This window comes from Thunnus maccoyii, chromosome 7 (genome assembly GCF_910596095.1).
Source record: "Thunnus maccoyii chromosome 7, fThuMac1.1, whole genome shotgun sequence".
NCBI classification, from domain to species: domain Eukaryota; kingdom Metazoa; phylum Chordata; class Actinopteri; order Scombriformes; family Scombridae; genus Thunnus; species Thunnus maccoyii.
This window is the reverse complement of record NC_056539.1, coordinates 3045514-3068687: the sequence shown is the minus strand read 5'-3', so window position 1 is coordinate 3068687 and position 23174 is coordinate 3045514. Positions and strand designations below refer to the sequence as shown.

General features: G+C 38.5%; 2 protein-coding genes across 13 annotated transcripts in view; one reads left to right on the top strand and one right to left on the bottom strand.

The window, feature by feature from the left end:
- mcf2l2 (MCF.2 cell line derived transforming sequence-like 2) overlaps window positions 1–23174 on the bottom strand; it is a 157936-nt gene that overhangs the window by 59572 nt on the left and 75190 nt on the right. For all 12 annotated transcript variants that reach the window (XM_042415841.1, XM_042415842.1, XM_042415847.1 and 9 more), the window contains one exon: window positions 1971–2037. In XM_042415841.1, the coding sequence (XP_042271775.1) occupies window positions 1971–2037 (67 nt within the window). The remainder of the gene's footprint in view (window positions 1–1970; window positions 2038–23174) is intronic.
- On the top strand, window positions 11462–21487 carry b3gnt5a (UDP-GlcNAc:betaGal beta-1,3-N-acetylglucosaminyltransferase 5a). The gene is made up of 2 exons (XM_042415854.1): window positions 11462–11804; window positions 19513–21487. Exon 2 carries the CDS (start codon window positions 20141–20143, stop codon window positions 21329–21331), a length of 1191 nt encoding a protein of 396 aa, XP_042271788.1. The 5' UTR covers window positions 11462–11804; window positions 19513–20140; the 3' UTR covers window positions 21332–21487.

Below are 23174 nucleotides of genomic sequence, written 5' to 3'. Positions count from 1 at the left end.
CATTAAAGGATAGCTTTACAATTTTTCAAATGTGTCAGGTGTCCATATGAACAGTGAAAGAGGTTTTCCTCGCTGTAATCATTCCTCCTGTTCATACTGGCTATTAAAAGATCTCCTTCAAATGTGCTTTCAGTGTAAGTGATGGGAGCCAAAATCCACAGTGTGTCCACACAGTCATTTAGTGCAAATGCATTTTTGCACTAAATGACTGTGAAGCTTATATGACGCTTCAGCAGTCTGAGTTAGTTATATCAAGTGGATATCTGCCACATTTACAGTCTTTTTAGCATCAGATTCCCTCTTTGTGTTTCCTCTGACAGCATTTCACTGTTGAGCTGCGGTGGAAGAATTGTAACAAAAAGAGGGAATTTGGCACTAAAAAGACTGTTACGTTGAAAGATATCTACTTGATTTGACTCATTTGGATGTTGAAGCTTCATATTAGCTTCAGATAAACTTCTAAATACATTTTCTGAAGGAGGACTGTGGATTTTGTCCTCCATCACTTAGGAATGATTATGGCAAGAAAAACTGTTGTTTCAAAGTCCATTTGGGTACCTGACTGTTGTTTTAAGGCAGACTTGAAAATTGTGAACTCATCCTTTAAGTTCAGTTCTGTTTTAAGAACTGTATAAAATGGCTTGGACTTCTTCTATGAAGAACCTTATAAATGTTGTTGATGCATCTCTTGCAGTTGGTACAGGGTATTCTGATTTGGGGCATTTTGCTGATTTTACATGTCAAAGTCAGTTACATGTGATGGGGGGGAACTACTCAGCCTGTGAGCAATGTTGTATGATGTCTTCTGTGGCTCTAAGACATTACCTGAGTAATCTCAGATTGGGTTTGGAGACTGTAAAGTTTTAACAAAAAGTCTGCAAAATACTCCATTAAAAGTTACCGTCCTGGATTGAAATGTTATTTATGTAAAAGTATATAAATATTATCAGGAAAATGCAGATATGTATGAGAGGTAAAAGTACTCATAATTTGGAATAGTCCATATCAGATAGTTATTCTATATCATATTTTTGGTAAACAGACTTTCAGTGTCATAGCTAATCATAATGGAGCTAATTTTGCCTACTTCACATGCTGTTGGGTAGTTCAATATATACCACTGCATTATATTATCAACATTGCATTATATTACTCATACTGTGTAAGCTTTACATAGCATGAGTACACAGTGGAGTAGAATTAAAAAGTGGCATATTCAATTACAGATTGAGTATATTCAATTACAGATACCTGGAATTGTCCTTTAGTGTAAAATGTTACTTTGATCATTTCTAGCTCTTTCTAACTGTAATATACAATATATTGTCTACTTAATTCACATGTGAAGATCATGGAGTGTCACCTAAACAGGTTTATTTAAATTTGGATCTCATTTTTGTAGTTTAACTGTTTCTATAACATTATGACAACATTGTACTCACCGAAGTAATAGCTGAGACCTGGGAACACAATGACAACTAAAACTAAGTCTGACAGGGTGCAAAACATGAGCAGTCACACAATCAGACAGATTGTTAACAAGGTAACAGTACATCTAAACCACTTTTCTTGGAGATAAAAAGTGAGCACACCCAAAATGCGATAAGCATTCCTCGGTACACAGGAAAATTATGTGCACACACAATTGTGACGTGCATGGTACCTCAAGGTAGTCCAGGTAGTTGTTAAGTAAATATTGATGATATTCATAACCTGCCTGATGGTGTTCCCACATCTCGGTAATTAACTCGGTGAGTACAATGGCTAGAAGTATTAAAATAATCCGAGTTGTAATAAGATGGAAATTAAACAGTATCAAGAGCAAAGATCAAAGATTGTTTATTGGAGAATTCTCCAGAAAGAGGCTAATCCAACTTAGAACTGCAAAGTCGCAGCTATTTTGACTGTAAGTGAGCCATGATGCATTGTGAAATGGTTGACAAAATCCTTTAGGAAGAGACATACTGTACCTCCATGATGCTTTGCAGCTCCTCCACATACAGCCTCTCGGTTTCAATCAGCTCAGTCATGATGTGTCTGCAGAAAAAGAGGAAAGAATGAGGTGATTTCTAACACAGACAAAATCATAATGAAACCCCTCCTGCAGAATTTGCCCCAATAAGCCATTCATTTATTCATCTATCCAGTGTTGTTGTACTCAGGTCAAAGGGGCCTGCATCTGATGGAGACTCTTTGCAGGATGACAAACAAATTAATAAATTAGTAACCAGCAATAAATATATGAGTGAAAAGCCAGTCTATGCTGTGCTTAGCTAATGTTGCCCATTTGGACCCACTAACTGGCTAATGACAACATAAAAACACTAATAATGGCTTTTCAATCTTGGCACAGCAATAATACCACCCTCACTGAGAAGAGAGTGGTTTGTGGGTGTATTGAATGAGCAGTGAGATCAGACTTCATCAGGATTTGTCTCCCAATGGACAAATGTGGTACTATTACAAAAGAACAAGGGAAACTTGGATGCTTTACTGTGGATAGAGAAGAAATAATAAAATGACTTCCTTGTTTCTTTGTTGCAATCACACCCATCTATCCAGTTTACTTTTCACGCATTTAAGCCATTTGGCACTCCTACAGGATGCAGCTCATTTACCGTATATGCTCACCATAACAGCAGCAACCAAAAACAAGATAAAAACAATGTACTGGACTTTTAGAATGAGTTAACAGCCCATGTTCACCATTCCATCCATTATATTTTCTTTTGCTTCCTCTAAATTGATAAATGCATCCTTATCTTCATGTTCAATCATCAAAACCTAATCACTTTTCCAATCATCAGGAAACCAAACATTCATGTGCAAATGTCTTGATTTGCTTAACCAATTTTGTTGGATTCCTTCCGTTCAGAGGGAGTCAACTTTTGTGGCTCTATGGATTGCAATGTTGGTCTGTTGGTCAGTCCACCACTTTGCTACAGACTAAAATATCTCAACAACTATTGGATGTATTGCCGTGTTTTTTAATGACTTTTTTTTTTTTACATTCATGGTGCCCAGAAGATCAATATGTGACCTAATCACTCTGGTGATCTCCTTACTTTTCTTTTAGCACCACCAGCAGGTTAACATTTGTGGGTTTAAACAAAATGTGTCAGCAACTTTTGGATAGATTGCCATGAGATTTGATAAAGACATTCATGTTTCCCTCAGGATCAATTTTAATCACTCTGGTGATACCTTAACCAAGGCTGCCAATTCTTCCGCATTGGCCATGAGACTCAGGCAATTGACACTTTTCACACTCTCTCACACCACACATCCATTTTCTCATGCAACAAAAAACAAATTCATAACTGATAATTTTGCACGAAAAGAGGACAGCGCACAGACAGACAAGACAGAGCAGCACAGCACAACAGCAGCACCATGCAGCAGTGAGTTATTCAGACCATCAGGGGGGATGCCAGAAATATACACATATCTATTATATTGTAATTTATTCCCATGCATGCTGCTCAGAGTAATCTCATTCAGTGGCTCTTCTCCCTCTCCTCTCGCACCATGTGTACACAGGCAGGTGTAAGAGTGAGTCACTATAGACATTCTGTGTCTCTATCGCTCTGAAACCTTTTCATGATTCCCAATAATAGTTTTTTAGGTTAGTTGTGAAGCCATTTCCTTCATCCAAATTGTTCATATTTTGTTGCAATTATTAGACTTTGAAGATGGCCTAGTGAGTATTGTGAATAGCAACCCTCAGGTTCAGTATTGATTAACACAGTTTAATTATCCAAATCACATTGTGATGTGTTGTAAGGCTGTTTGGATTTATATAAATTGTTTGTCCTTGTTTGACCTCGAAGATTGCCTAGCAGCCTGCAACCTACTACCATTTTAGGCTACATAATGTTTTTTATAAATATAATTTCAAATATGAAATAGCCATCCTTCTATTATATACTGTTCTTAATACATTCTTGGTTTTCATAGCACTCTCAATCTAGACTAGGGCAGTTTCTTGACTTAATCCAATGCAGGAAATTTGTTTTTTTTCTCCCCCATTTTAAAACATAATCAGGTGCCCATGGTGAGGAGCATAGATCTTTCTTATCCTATATTTTGAAGAAAATATGTGTAATAGCTGGATAGTATATAAAAATGCTACCCAATAAAGACAAACTAGCAAAAAGAAAAAGTCTTATGAAAAAGGAGTGTGTTGATTTGGCCAGAGAGACCACAAATAATGCTCATTTTATTATGAACAAAAATAAGTACCCAGGAATTCTGGGGAAATCTGCCCCCTGCTCTCAGGAGAAACACCTGGAAGCACTGTATGTGAATTAGTTTGTAATTCAAATGCGAATACAAATGTAATAAATTGCTCATTTGTTTGATAATTTAGTGTACGCATTTCTAAACACAATAAAGACTAAAATGATAAGGGCCTTAAAGGGTTACACCACAATTTATTATTGTAGTCCGATAAACTTGGGCAACTGACATGTGACACATTTAAAAAACACAGTAGTCAAAATTGAAGCAGCGTAATCTAGTTATTTAAAAAAAATGAAATTTTGATTCTGAGCATGAAAACTCATTCTTGACTTTGGATATAGTATTTTGACAAAAAACCATCTCTAGAGCTTTCAGCCACATGGAATCCTTTCATCAGCTGAAGAAGACAATGAGATGCATTTAAAATCTCAGTAAAGGCTAAGATGTTTTTTAGTCACACTAGTAAGGCCTCTGTGTTTCCATGGTGCATATCAATCAATCAATCGTTTATTGACCACACGACCAAGGTCGATGGAATTTGCTGATGGGAGGGGTTTGCCAATTTTTAAATAAATTAGTGTTTATTGAAATGACCAAAAACTTATTAATGATTCCCAAGTAAAAGCTGGAGTCTGCTTGTAACAAACTAGTTGGTACGATGTCTTGTCCGACCACATCTGAACACAAGTGTTTATAACTGTTCCTAATGGTCCTTGTTCTTTGGGATAATGGTGCACAATTTTTGGATAGTCAGTCCTCAAAGACATTCATAGCCCATATCAGCGGGGCCTGTAACTCAAACCGTTGGAACACTTTGACACGGTTGCATGTGACATATTGAAAGTAATTTAGAGGATATTCTGAAAAACAGAGCATCACATGATTCTGTATGGTTGGCATTGTCCTTCTAAAAGATTACAAAAGATTTGTTTTTATATCATAATATGACTTGACAAATATGAAATCATAACATTATTCTGCAATCTATGTTTAAAATCAAACTTTATTTATATCCCTCAGAGAAAATGTTCTTTTTCGGGGGCATTTTATGTTTTTATTATAGGGACAGTGGAGAGATGACAGGAAATGAAAGTAGAGCTAGATTGGCGACATGCAACAAAAGTCCACTGCAGGATTTGAACTGCAGATGTTGTGGTTATGTGGCATGCGCCTCAACCAGTAGGCTACCGATACATGCCCAGAAAATATTAAACCCTAATCACAAACTGTGACACACTGTGGAGTTTGTAAGATGCTTCAAATAGCATGGCACATATTCTAGCTACAGATAAACTAAACCTGGAGATGGTGTAGCCATAAAACTAAATCAATCTGGTCAAAGCAAATATATAAAGACAGGTCCTTTTCATGTCAACTTGTATAATTGTATATGTATAATTTATATGCCACCACAAGCCCATAGAGACATGCTAAAAGGTTGTTGGATGTACTCTACAATTTTATAGGTCAATAAATCTCAAACTAAATGCATACTGCTGAAAGCCCCACTATATGTGGCTGAGACAAACTCTACTCACGCCCATTTCTCTTATTTTTAATTGTTGACAAATTAAACATTGTTAAATGTCTTGCATCACTTGTGGGGAATTTACACAACTTTGTGCAACTTCCGCTGAACTAGATCTGAACAAGAATGGCTAAACAAACACAAACAATATCAAAACACAGACAGTTATGAAACCTGAGGCCAAAGAAGAAACTATGTTTTCTGTACCTAGCAGACATCCCTAAATGTTAATCTCAAATGTAAAAAAGAGGAAGTTCAAATGTTCCACAGGGTATTATGCAAGTGACAGCTGAGGAAAAGGTCACTATTTTGTGTAGCCATGTACTATCAGCATGTAACTAATAGATGTCCTAGAGATAAAAGACCTACAAATTCATTTCCCATTATAAATTAAAATAAGCCAATTCTATAGAAGTGGCATAATATTTCCTAAAAGACCAGAGAATCCTAAGTATTTTTGTTACTTTATGGAACAGGAAAAAAAATGGAAGACAAATGTATCATTTCAGAATTACATGTCAATTTGACATTATGAATATAAACTGAAGTCACACCCATGTCCCTTTGGTAGTTAGTGAGGGGGAGAAATATGAAAAAATATTATAAAAAATACAGAAGTCCATTTTCACTAATGGCACAAATTAGAGCCAAAGAAACTAGAAAAGGAGATGAAAAAAAATATTAATGGACAGAGTTCTGTGTGTCTGCTCAGATGGGTAATCAATGAGCATGCTGTTGAGGTAAAATAATAATAATAATAATTATAATAATAATAATAATAAAAACAGCATTTCAAAGACATCCCATTCTCATTTCATAATGTCATAAGTGGTTTGTCCAAGTGGTGTTGCCATACCCTAGCAGAACCTTACATGCTGTAAACTGTTTATATTAAAATAATTTCTTTGTAATGACCATTGAACAGTAGAGACCGAAGTGTCAAAATTTAACGGAATTTCTTTTCTTATACAGGAAGGACAGTGCAACACACAGGATGAGGTTGCTTAAGTGGGCATTACAGTTCTTTCTTAATCTATCAAATACAGATATTATAGATAAGGTCATGTCTGTTTACAGTTCTCCTGTCCAATAGCCATCTTGCCCAACTAACCCCCAGATTACACATCTCATCCTGTCTCCAACGAATTTTAACTTCCACATCTTTCTCTTTACAAATATAATGCTGAACTTCCTTTAACATTAGCTGATGAATCTGCTGATGTTGCAGAGTTGCGGCACAAGACAGGAACAATTCATCATGATCTATGTAAAATAGTAACATACATACACAGTGTAATCATCATTTTTATGACAGTTTATGCGCAAATCACATCCACAGTTGACTCAAATCGCGCAGTGACAAACAACACTAAAAGATCAACGCGAGATGCTGTAGTGAATAAGAGGTGGTCATTATTATTTTGAAAGTAACATGACTTGTAATGGATCAGTGAGTCTTCCACAGCAGCTTAGTTTATACTAAAGTAGAATCAGCAGCAAAGCTCCAGTCAACCGATTCGTAACTTTAGAATCAGGACATCGAGCAGTTCATAGTACATATGGATCTATCCAGGGGTCAACGTATGGATGTAGTCCAATCTTTAACATTAAAACCGATTTCCAATTCCTATTGGTGAATCATTACACCTCTCATGTTGTGAAAGCATTTCAGGTGTCTCTCTTGTTGTTGCTACAGATCTGTGTTGCTACTGCAAAGCCTTAAGCAAGATCCAGACTGTAACTGAAGCACTTCTCTCTAACCTTGTTATAATGAAGAATGTGCACAAGTACAGGGACACAATGGGCTAGTCTTGTGTGCTCCTTCGTATGTACAGCTGCACTGTTAGAAAATGCTCCCGACGTAAGTGCTGGTGCTGGATTATATAATTTCACAGATGCTCTCATGCACACAGACACACTTATCCTCCTAATGAGACTCATGGACAACATACAGCTATAATTAGGTTTATTGCACATGATGTGTGTATCAGCTGATGCAACTCTGAAGACATTCTATATTTTGCTGAACATGACATGTTAACTGAACGTTCCCTGACAACAAAAATAGTTCTGAGTAAATAAATATTTAGATGAACCCTTTAACATGTCACTACATTTGATTCAGTATAACTGCAAATACAAACACAAATATAGGCCTCGGTATTGAACACATTTTGCACAAACAAAAATCAAGTATTGAAAGTTGTCGGCGAGTGTCAGGTCAGATTTCTTATCTTATGCTTATTTATTTGATCACATTACAGCTGCAATGATTAATTGATTAATCGATTAGTTGCCAACTATTAAATTAATGGGCAACTATTTTAATAGTTGATTAATCATTTTGAGTCATTTTGTTAGAAAAAACAGTCCAAATTCTCTGATTCCAGCTTCTTGAATGTGAATATTTTCTAGTTTTTATTCAAAATTTTTCAAGTCTGTCTTAAACAACAATCAGGTGCTCAAATGAACAAAAAAAAAGTTTTTTCTCGCCAATATCATTCCTCCTGTTCATACTGACCATTAGAAGATCCCTTCATAATGCACTTACAATGTAAGTGATGGGGAACAAAATCCACACACCTCCTTCTGTGCAAAAATGTATTTAAAAGTTTATCTGAAGTTAATATGAAGCTTCTGCGTCCAAATGAGTCAAATCAAGTAGATATCTTTCAATGTTAGTCTTTTTAGTGCCAATGTCCTTCTTTTTGATACTATACTTCCTCCCAGTCCCAGCGTTTGGTCAGTGTGGATACTGCAACGAGATTCAACATTTCCTCTCAAGTAAGCCATTTAAAAAGATTAATTTCAGAAAAATAAGTGAGGACATGTGAATGCTTGTTGGCGACACCATTTAATTTACATACTGTAAAAGAAAAAGTGCCAGACAAATATATACTGTGTTGAACATAAGATATAACACATTCCCATGAAAGTCACCAGGTAACACGGTCACTGATAACCAAACCAAATGCCCGACCAGTTACTTTCCTCTGGTGCCAGGACTGCTTCCACTGCAGCTCAACAGTGAAACACTGTCTGAGAAAACACAAAGAGGGAATTTGATGCTAATAAGACTGTAAATGTGGCAAATATCCACTTGATATGACTAACTGCTGAAGCCTCATACCCAGCAAACATGCCCATGTGGGCCCACTGTGGGTATGTGTGGGTTAACTGTGGTGAAGTGTGGGCAGGGCAAACCCACACTAATCCCACAAGGACCCCATGTGGGTAAGCCTATGCGGGGCCCACAGCAGTTTTGCCCTTTGGGGCAAAACTCTGAGGGCTTTCTGTGGGCAGGCCCACCGCTGGACTTGTCCACAGAAAACCCACATGGGCCCCCTGTGGGATAGCCTGTGCAGGGCCCACAGCAGTCTTGCCCTTGTGGGCCCCCATCATGGTTTTCTGTGGGAAACCCACTTTGGGCTTACCCACAGAAATCCAACATGGGCCCCACTGTTGGATGGCCCATGCGGGGCCCACAGCAGTTTTGCCTTTTGGGGCCACCATGAGGGTTTCTTGTGGGAAACCCACTGTGGGCTTGCCCACAGAATTCCCACACAGACCCCCCTGTGGGTTAGCCCGTGCAGGGCCCAAAGCAGTTTTGCCCTTTGGGGCCACCATGAGGGTTTCCTGTGGGATAGCTACTGTGGGCTTGCCCACAGAATACCAACACAGGCCCCCCTGTGGGATAGTCCGTGCGGGGCCCAAGGCAGTTAACCAAAAGGACTGGAATGTAAAATTTAAATCTGTGTTTGTGGTATGAAACATATCGGTTTTTGTCACTTTATTTGAAGAGAATTGATTGGCTGTAGTTCCTGTCACTGTTTGTTAAAAGTTTTGATCTGCTGAAGGCCTTTTGATTGTTTTTCTCACCCTAATCCCAGCAAACATGCCCCTTTGGGGCCTGTGTGGGGCCACTGAAGGAAGAAAAATGAGCTTTGCAGGGGCAGCTCACTGTGGGCCCCATTACCGGCGTGAAATGCAGGGCACATGCAGGTGGTGCCCCAGTGGGACAGCCCACACCCAGCCCAAAGTGGGCTGCCCCTGCAGGGCATTTTATTCCCACAGTGGCCCCACATGGGTCCCAAAGGGCCATGTTTGCTGGGTATAAGCTACACATCAACTTTTAAATGCATTTTTACCCAAAATGACTGTGTGGATTTATGGATAGGGGATTTTGTCCCCCATCACCTACATTGAAAGCACATTTGAAGGGGATCTTTTAATAGTCAGTATGAACAGGAAGAGTGATTACAGGAAGGAAAACCTCTGTTCATATGGACACCTGACTGTTTTTTTAAGAAAACTTGAAAAATTGTGAGCCTGTCCCTATAAGGCAAAGTTCTTGTACAGCTACTTGTTTTTAGACAATATATGAAGTAAGATGTGACACGTTTGGCTTCTTTTTTTTAATGAAATAGAATGAAATCATCCTTGTATTATCAGTACTGAAACTCAGATATTGTATGGGTATAGGGAGTAGTACTGTAAAATTTCAAATGATACTTTGGCTGGCTCTCACATGATAATGTGGTTTAACTGTGAAAATTGTTATTAAAGTCCTTCAATTTCACTGTCATGTTCACTTGTATGATCTCTGTTTAGATCATACAGTTCAGTCCCGAGTCCCAACCATCCTAATGATTCCACAATAATGACATCATCTTTTCTCTTATTGAGGGTTATTAAATTTAAGCGCTAGAGTAAACAGAGTTCCATTAGGGTGTAACTGAGCTTTAATAGTTTCCTGTTGAGGATTAAGCTGTTGCTTTTACTGAGATTTTAGTCTGTGTCAGTGGGCAGTGGTTTACACTGTCTGTCTGCCTGTCTGTCTGGAATTAGGACGAGTAGCAGTAACAGTAACAGTGACTCATGTCTATGTATCATCCTTGTAGTGAGTGTCATGGTCTGTTTGTCATGGTGGCCTGGCATCAGAACACTACAATAAAAAGCCTTGTATTCATTATGATAATGTTATTAAAAATTAGCACAAGTTGGAAAATATATAGATTGATACTACATCAATTTAGACATGCTATGCTTGTGTAAATGTGGAAATTTGTTATGAAAGTATGTGGAAAATATAATTTAAAATCTTTTTTAACAATTCCATTTGTATTCTACCCAGAAAAAAGAAGCTTGTTAGCCGAGCTTGTTTTATATGTCCAGTTGTGCTGAAGCCAAAATACCAAACTGTTGAAACAGAGAGCAATGGTAACAGCCTTCCTGCTGATTTGTGTTCAAAACTGATAAAAAAGTGATATCATAAACTATTTTTAGTGCTCAACCAAAAGACATTTCACCAATCAAATTACAATTTCAACATTATCAGTTTCAAAAGTTTGTGCCCACTGGAGAACATGAATGTATAGCGAGCTGTCACTATAAAAAAATAATCAAATTTAAAATTTTCTTTTTGGGAATGACAATTTGGAAAAAAAAAAGTAAACACCTAAAAACAGAGAAATGTATGTATATTGACTCTAAGAGCGCAGTTGGACTGTGAAGCTGAAAGTGCAGCGTCTACACGACACACCCACTTCAGGTTTAGGCATGAGGAGGGGGATGGTTAGGGTTAGGGCTGGGGGGTTGCGTAGTAAAGTGGGTGTGTTGTAGGGTGAGTTTGCAGTTAGACCTCTCTCCTCTCTCTTGCTGCCCAGTGGTTCCTCCCCTTTCACACACAAATCTACTCACCCCACACGCGCTCTCACACACGCTCACACTGGGACCTTCAGGGCAATTACATTTGAAGCTCTCCTCAGCAATGAGCTGCTGAAGTAAACTACTGCATCTGACGAGGGGAAAAAGAAAAGAGAAAAAGAAAAGGAAAATCTGACAAAGTGCCAGAAACCAGAGCTGGTGAAAGAAAGGGAGAAGCAGTTAAAAAGAGTGAGGCAGAAATAGTGAGTGTCAGAGGTAGACTAAGATACAAGGAGAGAGTGAGTTGACAGGAGCGGAGCAGAGCAGAGCAGAGGAGAAGGGTTTAACTGTACTTCCTCACACATGGATTGGACTCACAAACAGCCTGGTAAGTCAAGAACACAGTGTGTATGTGTGTGTTTGTGTGCTGAAGGGTGTTGCTCTAAATGAAGTCTATAAAACCTTCCAGTGTTCAAGGGAAGCTAAAGGTTTCAGCTTGCAGTAGCAGACCAACAGAGAGGTGTTTGGGGGGTGTGGGGTAGGTGGATGTGACAAGACGATGAAGTCAGACAAGTAAATAGTCCCAGAACTCAAAACACTTTTTCAGCGGGTTTCTGTTGGGATGCCGCCGAGTTTACACGACTGTTCCAGCCAGCCTGAAGGACTGAATCCAGCTCAGATTGAGCAGGCTGGGTTAGTAAGGGAGGAGAAAGCAAACAGTGTGTAAAATACAAACTAAATCCAAAAGCGTATATTTAGTTGTTGTTAATTTGTATGTTAGAGGTTTAAATGTTGTTTTGGATGTTGTAATCTAAAGAAGAAAAAAAAAGAATAAAAGGTGTAAAAAATATAGAAGTAGAATAGAAAAACAACCCGACAGAAGTTTGTCATGACCTGGCAGCAGCACAAGATGTAACAGGTGTCTGATAAGATAACAACTCTTGTTGTGTTAACACTTAAATTTTCCATCTACATTTCTATTTCCAGCTAAATGAGAATGAAATAAGACCTTCAGAGATGCTATGACAAAAAAACCACAACACAGAGCTGTGTTGTGGAAGCTCTACTAGCTTCCACAATACAGAATTGCTAAAATCTGACTGCTGATCTGCTACGTAGCAGTATGGCCAAGATGGATAGATCACTGTATAACTAGTTTCCCCTCAAATATGAATACAGTTCTGCATTGACATCTATGTTGGAGTCCATCTTTCTGTCACATAAAGGGTGGGCATTGATAACCAGTTCTGAATTGGAGCTAGGAAATTTCTACAAACACTGTCTACATCACTGACTGCATATGTGTCAACACGTGTAACCAGTAACATGTCAACCTGCAATATATACAATAATGTTCATAATATGGCTGGCCAGAGCTAGCACTTACAAGTGTGGCTAAAGGCGGGAACATGCTTCTTTGTGCAGCACGTTCTCTTTTTTTTTTGGCTACAAATTGGCTTCTCTGTGAGTCAGTGTGACCTCTGGTTACCCATAACACCACAGGGACTTCTGTCTATGTTTGGAGAACCATAATTCCAATCAAAGATGGATAGATAAGAGAAGATTTATTTGGTTTGTTTTGCCTTTTAACCAAAACAAACCATAAATTACCTCTTAATTTATGACAGATAGCTATTTATGAAATTATGGCTATTTATTTATGAATCTGCTGGAAATAAAAAGGTATTTTTGCTTTAACATAATCGGTTAACATCATTTGGTTTTTGGTTTTTCATAATAATAATTTTGCATAATCAGAATAATTCAAATCTAAACAATATCCAGTCCTACAGCACCCATGCATTACAAACATAGATTTGACAGAATGACATTAGTAATTTTCATTTACTGTTTGGAAGTGGGGATATTTTGCCATTATTTTCACTCATCACAGTTATAAGTAGAAGGTGTGGGGAACAGATAACATTTGTCATGACTTGTTGTTTAGTGGTTTAGATTATCTGGCTAAACTGTCAGCTTGCTGCCTGATTGTTTGACTGATAGTGTTGCTTGCGAAATTAAACTTTGTTGTTGTGATGTTGCACTGTTCCCAGATGTGAGCAATTACCTTGGTGAGTAATACATTATCAGTGCCAATAGAAAACTACAAAAATAAAAAAATAAAATGGAACGATCCTTTAATGAGGAAGTTTTCTTAATCTCATTTATGAAAAAATCATCTGATTCCAGTGGCATGAGGGTGACAGATCTACTGTAAAGTGGAACTGAAGACACACTTAATCAAGGTGTCCCAGAGCAGTAACTAGATTAATCAGTAAAATCAGTGAATAAATATGTGTGACTGCAGCCTAAATAACAGAAATATTCTGCATTCCTGTAATGTTTCACCCCAGTGACCAATACCACTCAATATATAGAGAAACAGAACTGTGTTGAGCTATAGTCACACTATGGTAAAGGAATACTGGGTAGATAGCACGTAGTCTGTTTGCTCTGCTCCAGCCCACAGCGGAGCAGTTACCTGTGTGATACATTTGCTCACATTCAAAACCGCCCGTTTACAAGAGAGAAGGGGCTTGTGAACAGAGGTCACATGGACTTGTGAGTTAAGACTCTACTGGTTATTCCTGTCATCCCCGCAGTTTACAGAATCCAAAATCCAGTTCCAGTTTCTGTAACTTAAACTTCATAAGGTGAACTCATCTGCATTGTCTGTTTGCAGGAACAACAACAAGGTTTGGTATTCTAGGCTTTTCAAGCAGTAGGTGTCAAATATCAACACCTGAGCGCTGATGTGGTCAATGTGTGCAACTGAGATTATGTTCTCACTCCAGTGAGTCACACTGCTGTTGTTTAGAAAGAGTCTCACATTTTTAGCTGCCCCACTTCAATTATTTTGTCCCACCCGAGTTCACATGCTATTGTTCTCTTCTAGACAACTGAAAGTAAGAGAAAGAAACACACACACTCAGAACAAACTTTCATTACCTACAAGTAATAGTTTAACTACTGACTGCTATTGAATAACTGAAAAGTTGGGACTGTTAGTTATAAAAATGATGATTACACTGTGTATGTATGTTACTTTTTTACATAGATCATCATGAATTGTTCCTGTCTTACACCACAACTCTGCAACATCAGCAGACTCATCAGCTAAGTTTAAAGGAAGTTCAGCATTATATTTGTAAAGAGAAAGATGTAGACGTTAAAATTCGAGACAGGGCAAGACATGTAATCTGGGGGTCAGTTGGACAGGATGGCTCTTGGACGGGAGAACTGAAAACAGACATGACCTTATCTATAAGTCTGTATTTGATAGATTAAGAAAAGAACTGTAACGCCCACTTAAGGTCCTCAAGGAGCTTTTTTCTTTGTAACCTCATCCTGTGTGTTGCACTGCAAAACGCTCCCCCTTGTACAAGAAAATCAATTCTCTATTGTTAAATGGTCATTACGAAGAAATTCTTTTAACATTAGTGGCAGAGCCTTCATGCACTGTTGAAAGACATGACAATCTACACTGCAGACTAAACACTCACTGTCAACATCTAGTTTTTCATTCTACAGCATCACAGACAAATGTAATAACATATAATTGAAATTTGATTTAGAAAATGAAAAAAGTGTGTTTAAACGTATTAAAAGTACCTGTTATGCAACGGAATGGCCCCTGTCAGTGTTGTATAATAATGTGGCTGGAGGTGAAGCTAATTTCAACTACATTCAACTGTTCAGCAGTTTAATCTATCACAATGTATTTTCAGGTTGACAATGTAAGTAAATAGTACAGTAACTGTAGTGGGCAGATAAATGCAGTGAAGTAAAAATTACAACATTTCACTGAGAGATGTAGTACAAGTATAAAGTGGCATCGAATGGAAATACTCAGGTAAAGCCAAACACTAAATTAGTTTCCACTGCAGCTTAATGTGTATGTGAGTTTTAACTTCACTATGGAGTCATACTGACATTATATAAATATATGTGCCTATGACATACTGTACAGTATGTATTGCAGTTGATGTTTGACAGGTTTTAATACATATTCTTGGAGCATATCTATATTATATAGAGGTAACATGGTATCAGGTTGCAGTACTTGCCGTTCTCTCTGATATTTCCTCAAAGGAAGACAGCAGTCTGTTATGAAGACAGCCAAAGTCAGTGTGCGTTGGGTTGTGACCACTAAAAGGAGTTTCCAACTGTCAGTACTATGCATTTAACTGCCGTATAATTCTACAGTACTGAAATATAACAGCCCAACTATATTTACATGTCTTTTATTGATTCAGAAGTAGAGATGGACAATACCACAAAAATTGATTTAATACCAAGTAATGTACTGGCCAGAATCACGCATATCTGTTCTGTTAAAGCAGCTCATGTACTAACCTGCAGGAGAGAGCAATGTGTTTGAGGCTCATTTATGAGGTGAATGCCTCATTAATAGGCAACTTCTGAATACATTTTCATTACTGTTTTCTCTTAATTATTTGATCATATGACATAACACCAAATGTTGCACCTGCTCAACCTATTCTAACGTGACAGGAGACAGAAAGGGAGGCCACCCGAAAGACCTTTCAAAAACAACTGCAAATGTAAGTGTTTATGAACTAACTTTATGGTAACTATTACTGTTCAATCAATCAATCAATCAGACTTAATTTGTATAGCACTTTTCATATAATAATAAAACAATACAATTACCCCCCACCGCCCCCCACCATCCACGTATGAAACAATAAGTGACTATGTTATAAATAAAGGAATCAATAAAAACAGAGCTGAGGAAACGCCATCATAACTCTCATGAATTTGCAATGAGGAAGAACCAGAAGTAAGATAAAAATGAAACAATTCAGAATAGCAAAATAAAATAATAATACAATATTGAAGTGTGGAAAAATATCATAAAATACTAAAAAAAAAAAAAAAAAGAGGAGATGTATTAAAGTGAGTAAAACCAGAAATGTAAGGTAGGGTATTCAAAGGAAAACAAAGATAAAGATAAAATAAAGATAAAATAATAAAATATAATAATAAAATACTAAAAAAGAGGAAAAGTGTTGAAGTAAGCAAAACCAGAAATAAAAAGTAGGGTATAAAAAGGAAAACAATAAAAAAAATCAATAAATAAAAGTAGAATAAAAAAGATATACCGAGTAGTTAAACAGGCTAAAACATATAAATAAAAGACAGATAAATAAATTTAGAAAAATAATGTTCACTTAAAAGCCAGAATAAAAAGGTTGAGTTTGCTTTCAAAAATATCAACACTCTGCTGCGCTCAGGTCTCCAGGAAGGCTGTTCCAGAGACGTGGACCATAGCAATAAAAGGATGTGGGTTTTTGTTCTGACTTTCGGGATAATTCAAAGGTCACTACCAGAAGACCTGAGGGTTCTAGAGGGTTCATAGGCTTGTGATATATTCTTCTTAGGGAGACCAGAAAGCAGAGCATTACAACAGTCAATCCTGCAGGTAATGAAAGTGTGCAGTACTGTCTCTGCATTGGCTTGAGAGAGGAACGGTCGCGCTCTGGCAATGTTTTTCAAATGATAAAATGCATTCTTACTGATATTTCTAATGTGTTCTAATGTGTTGTGGAATGTAGTTAAATGGTTATATATGAAAACGCACTGATTACAACTTGAAGGGTCCTGATATACAAAGCCTACAGTGGATCCTCTCATGGTCACAAGACCTCTGGATTTCGAAGCTCGGCCATGTGTTGTCAGAGCTCTCTATTGTTGGTTGACCCCAGTGTTCAGTCAAAATATGCTGCTGTGGAAATATGCGTTCTGCCTTTTGTGTGGCAGCACTGCACAGATGTCAGCAGCTTCTCTGCTCAGGGGCTCTGCCGGGCTAAAGCCTCTCTATTATGATGCTTTTTGCTGGGTCGGCACTTACATTCACTGCATCCTCCATAGAGTTAAAGGCAGTTAGTCAATGTGGTGGATGGGCTGTTTTGGAGTGTTTACAGTACACAAAGTGATTTTCGTGTTTGGGTGTTTGTATCAAGCATAATTATTAATTTATCTTGTATCTACATGAAAAGAAACTTGGCTTCTGATTGAAGTCAGAACTCTCCAGGAACTCCAGTTCCTTCTGTTATTTCCATTCAGTCTCTCTCCTTTTTCCTCTCTGTATGTTCATGAAGTATATTCAAAAAGTCTTGAGATATGCGCAAATTTTTCTCCAAAGTTGAAACACTTTCAACTTGCACGGACATATATTTGCATCAATTCGTGCTGTCCCAGGCGAATTTGTGTGTACTCAAGTCTTTGCATTGACTTTGTATGTAATCGCGCCGTGCCTAAAATACATTTTGGCTGTTTGGGGCAAATAAAAGGCAAGGCGAAAATTTGCCTCACCTTCACCTTTACTTAAATTTTTTTCATTTCAAATGTATACACAGTGATGTTTCTTCCAGAAGAGTATAGTTAATTTCCCTGTTCATGACAACTGTTCAGGGTGGAGAAGGGTAGGTTTTAATGGTTTTAATGGTTAAGACTGTTTTTTTTTTGCTAACAAAAATTAGCAAAAATTATGGGGATATCATTGATTACAAGGACTAGACTGAAGAAGACCTTCGGTGTGTCAGTGAGTACCTGCAGAAATTGTCAGTCTTCTGCTGCCTGGGTGCGTTTTCTCCCCGCGGTGATTCTGCTGTGTCTGACTATTAAATGATCCCTCGATCTAGCAGACTGAGATGAGGTAGTCTCTTTAAATAGGTGGTGGCTGTTTGCAATGTTCGCAGCTGACAGTGACTTCTTTGATCTTCTGTTTAATTTTTAAGAATATTTTTTTAACAAGCAGAAACTACCACGGCTTGAAATTGAAGCCAATCAATGCTGTTGACACCTATGAGGTTCAACGAATGTGCAGCACACAGTGTATAATGGATCAGTGGATTTTCTTTTTCCTTTTTGACTAATCAATTCATCAATAATAACAATATTGCTGTCACAATTTTCCATAGCTAGAGGTGATGCTTTCAAATCTCGCCAGTGAGATATGAGAATGAGAGAAAAGCAGAAAAAGCATTTGTTCAAGGAGGTGGAACCAGCAATTTTTTTTTTTTCACTGTATAAATAACTTAAAGAATTAATTTCTTATCAAAATTGCTGCAGATTAATGTTCTGTCAATCAATTAATTGACTAATCATTTCAGCTCTGCCTGGAATAACACTGTATACCAAACACTGTGATATGACATGAAATTGTGGGTGTACGTGATGTGCTGTTGTGTGTAGCTTTGTATTTTGTATAGTGTGTTCTTTGTGGGTTTTTTTTTTTTTTGCTTTGTACTGTTTGTTGTTGTGCTGTTGTATGTTTTGATTGTGGGGGACTACGGATGCAAATTAGCTTTGCGCTAACTCCGGTGCAGTGCATCTTTAATGTTCGAAACTGCACACTGTCCCAATCAATAAATCAAATCAAAAAAAATAAAAAAAAGACAAAACTTCTGGAGAAAGAGAGAAACAGTGATGGTGCAACACAGGTCCATGGACAGTGTGCTTAGGGTTAGTTGTTTTGTTGCTCTGTTGACAATGAATAGAGAAAATAAGGAGGGTATTCTAGGAATGCAACTAACAATTATAGTAATTTGATTAATATGTCGGTGGCACAGTGATTAGCACTGTTGCCTCAAAGCGGTTTCAAACCTGTTAGCCAGCTGGGGCCTTTTTCCTCTCCATGCCTGCTCCAGTTTCCTCCAACAGACCTGCAGTTTCGGTAGATTGGCGACTCTAAATTGGACTGATTAATATGTCAATCTTTTGTTCAATTAGTAGACTGAAGACATCATTTGGTCAATAAAATGTGAGAAAATCTGCCCTGAGCTTTTTCCCAGAACCTTGGACTGTACAACCAATAGTCCAAAACCCCAAAATATTCTGTGTATGATAATATAAACCAAAGAAAAGCAGCAAATCTTCACGTTTGACAGGCTGTAACCAGAATTTTTTTGTATGATGAATGACATAAATAATTAATCAATTATCAAAATAGGCAATGACTGATATGAGCAATCAATCAACATTTCACGACTGGTGTATATAATGTGTAGCTTTAGTATGCAAAATCTTGTCTTTATCACTCTGATCTTAGTTGTTTCTCTCTTTTTCAGGTGCCATGTTTTCCGACATGTTAATGACACTGTAACCAGAAAAGAAGAGGGATACGGAAGCAGAGGAGAGGTGCAACACCGATCAGGAATTCTTGGTGTAGAAGGAAGAAGGATCATGGCGATTTTTTTTGAGCTGAAGGAGGGACACTGTGACCTTTTCCTGTAGGTGTTTTCAGCCTGATCACTATGAGGGAGCAAAGCTTTTGCTTCATACAGCGCAGGAAGTTCAGTCAAAGAGCACCCAGACTGCTGAAGAGCCTTACAAAGGCCTACTGGACTTGACAACATCAGATAGAGAAGCCAGTTGGCAGGAGGTAAAGTAGGCGAAAGGAAAGAAGATACGCATGGTGTGAAACAGATGATAGATTATAAAGCGAAAGAGATGATAAGGAAGGCGACTAGATAGATGAAAGGAGTGCTAGAGGCAGAAGGTAAGAAGTGAGTCAAAGGAGAAGTCAAGCTTGAGAGTGAAAGGAGGTAGGGATGAAATAACACACTCTTCTATCAGAAAAGGGGGAGACAGGTAAGACAGAGAAAGATACAGCTCCAGGAGAGTAGACATCTAGACAGAGTCAGAGGACAGGTACTGAAAGTATTCAGAGATCAGGAGAAATCAGCAGTAGTCACGATGTTCATGAATTTCCGTCGCATCCACAAGTGCCAGTGTGTGCAGCTGCTGACCACAGGCCTGGTGCTGTGTATGGTGATGGTCTGCTGGGAGGAGCTGGACCACCATGTTGTCAGTCACATGAGGTCCTACACATACCGCTACTTGATCAACAGTTACGACTTTCTCAATTCTTCCTTCGCCATCAACTCAAACTATCATACTAGAAGCAATGGTGGGGATGGTGGGTTGGTAAGCTATCCATATCTCATCAACCACCCAGGTAAATGTAGAGGCGGTGCTGCAGATGGGAAAAAGTGGGACGATGTCCTCCTGCTTCTGTTTGTAAAATCATCTCCAGAGAACCTTGAGCGGCGCCAGGCGATCAGGGACACATGGGGTAATGAGAGCTATGTTTGGTCTGAACTAGGAGCAAGTGTGAGGGTGGTGTTCGCCCTCGGAGTACATCAGGATGTTGGGCAGAGATCCAAGATGCAGAGTGAACTGCTGAAGGAGGACCAGGCCTATGGAGACCTGATCCAGCAGGACTTTGTGGACACCTTCCACAACCTGACTACCAAACTGATCCTGCAGTTCCACTGGTGCCACCAGTACTGCCCTAAGGCGCACTTCCTCATGTCTGCAGATGACGACATCTTCGTCCACATGCCCAACTTGGTAAAGTACCTGCAGCAGCTCCTGGGTAGCCAATCAGGGGCTAAAGACCTGTGGGTGGGGCATGTACACAGAGGAGCCCCTCCAATTCGCCGTAAAGACAGTAAATACCACGTTCCTTATGAGCTGTACCCCTGGCCCTCTTACCCAGACTACACTGCTGGTGCAGGATACGTGGTCTCGGGGGATGTGGCTGCTAAGATCTACCAAGCGACTCTGGCGCTGAACTCCTCCATGTACATCGATGATGTCTTCATGGGGATTTGTGCCAAAGCCATGGGGGTCTCTCCCCAGGAGCATTCGTACTTTTCAGGGGAGGGCAAGGCTCCGTACCACCACTGCATCTATGATCACATGATCACATCGCATGGGCACGCCATAGATGTGCGCTCACTATGGCAGGAAGCAACAGACCCTACAGTATATAGCCACTCCAGAGGATTTATGGGCAATATGTACTGCACAGCAGTGAGAGTGATGCTTCTGTGTCTGCCATATTACCAGAACACTTACTCCTGTATGGCTGCTTTTACATAAAGATGAAATGAGGACTGCTGAATGCTCAATGTACCACATAAACAAATGACAGTACCTCACACTTGCCATTTTTTCTCTTTCATGTTATATTTCAATGTTTGCTGCTTATAATATGTGTTTGCTGTCTTGTAATAAAGATCAAAGCTGTTCAATCAAGCACACAGACGCACTTAGTTGTTCTTCAGTCAACAGCAGGAACAGTTTTTACTCTGTCAAAGCATAAGAGAGAAAAGATCAGTGAAACCTAGCCTACCCCAGTTCTATTTACATGGGTAACAACGTAGCGACGCCCTAAAGCGTACCCTGCTTTATCGTCAAATTTAAATTAAATGGGACCATAAACTCATTAGAAAATATTTACTGAGGTAATAAATGAGAAGTAATTTTCCCATAGACTCCATACAATAGGACTTTTGTAATGGGCCAATCGGACTTTTTGGAGCCAGTGGAGTCGCCCCTTGCTGGCCATTACAGAGAATGCAGGTTTAGAAACTTTTGCATTGGCTTCACTTTTCAGACCTGGAACTACCTGCTTGGTGTACACACATTCACAGAGGTCCAAACTGTCTTTCACCTGACAACTTCTGAAGAGGTTTAGCTCTGTTTCCAGAGCTGTTACTGGAGCTGGACCAAGCTGTTAAATACGATGAATTCTGGTGTCAGAATAATCTAGCAAATTTTTACCCTTTAACAGGCAGTTCCAATATATGATTGACCTTATTTGAGATGGTATGACGGAACCCTCACTCAACCTTGCCAAACTGTAAACAATATATTTGAAAGCACAAAGCATTGCAGTTCTATCGGTCTAAACCATTTTATGATCCCTATATCACCAAAAGTAAATTATTTTAGAACAGGAGTGCATACAAAACAGAGCAGTTAGAAGACAGCCAGAAAAAAAACATTATGTGTACCATGTTCTTGCCTACATTGAGTTACTTTTTGTTTTTATTATCATGAGTAATCACCTGCTTTTCAGGGACTTCGTAGCACAGGTAATACAGAGAGTGGATCAAAATGAACAGGAATCATGTAGGGGTAAATGTATTGGTAGGGGTAAAATATTCATAAATCTCATAAAAAATAATGTGAGTAATAGGTGTATTTAGCTTGAAATATATCACTGACATACACATTTTCTTTTGGGTGGTCAGGAAACACATTGAACTTTGTGTATTTTTAGTTATGCTCTGACTGACTTAATCCCGTCAGGCTGACACCAGCCAGCCTGTATAAAGTAAGCCACATCCGACCAGACTCAAGTTAAATGATGCCAGATGAATGAATTTCCTTGCAGAGTAATAGTAGTAGTAGTACAGACAGACCAGAAAGTGAAAAAAGTGGGTGAAAAGACAGGGGTGCAGGGTAATTAACCTCATTTTCCTCTCTGCTGTTCCTCTTTGTATTTTCACTGTATGGGGGCCTGGGACTTTTGCTCCTCCACATTTTATGTCGTTGAGCAATGGTTCCCAACCTTGAGGTCAGGATTTTCCCAGTGGGTGCAAGATAAATTGTGAAGGTTGTAAGAAAATTACAAGAATAGGAAAGGGGAAAAAAACATTTATCCTATACAACATTATGTTTTTATATATGAAACATTCCTCTAATCTTTGCTTTTTCACTTGTGAATTAGTGGACAGTTTTACTTATTCAAATCTTTAAAAATAATTCAAATAAAATAGGAAGACAGACATACTGTACAGAGGCAGTCTTATCTGATATGTAGGGCTTCAATTTCATGCATGAGGACAATTAACAACTTACTTACTTATCCTCCACTAATACGAGAGTCCTCTATCTTTTGCAAAATTGCTGATTAAACAAACTAAAATCTATGATG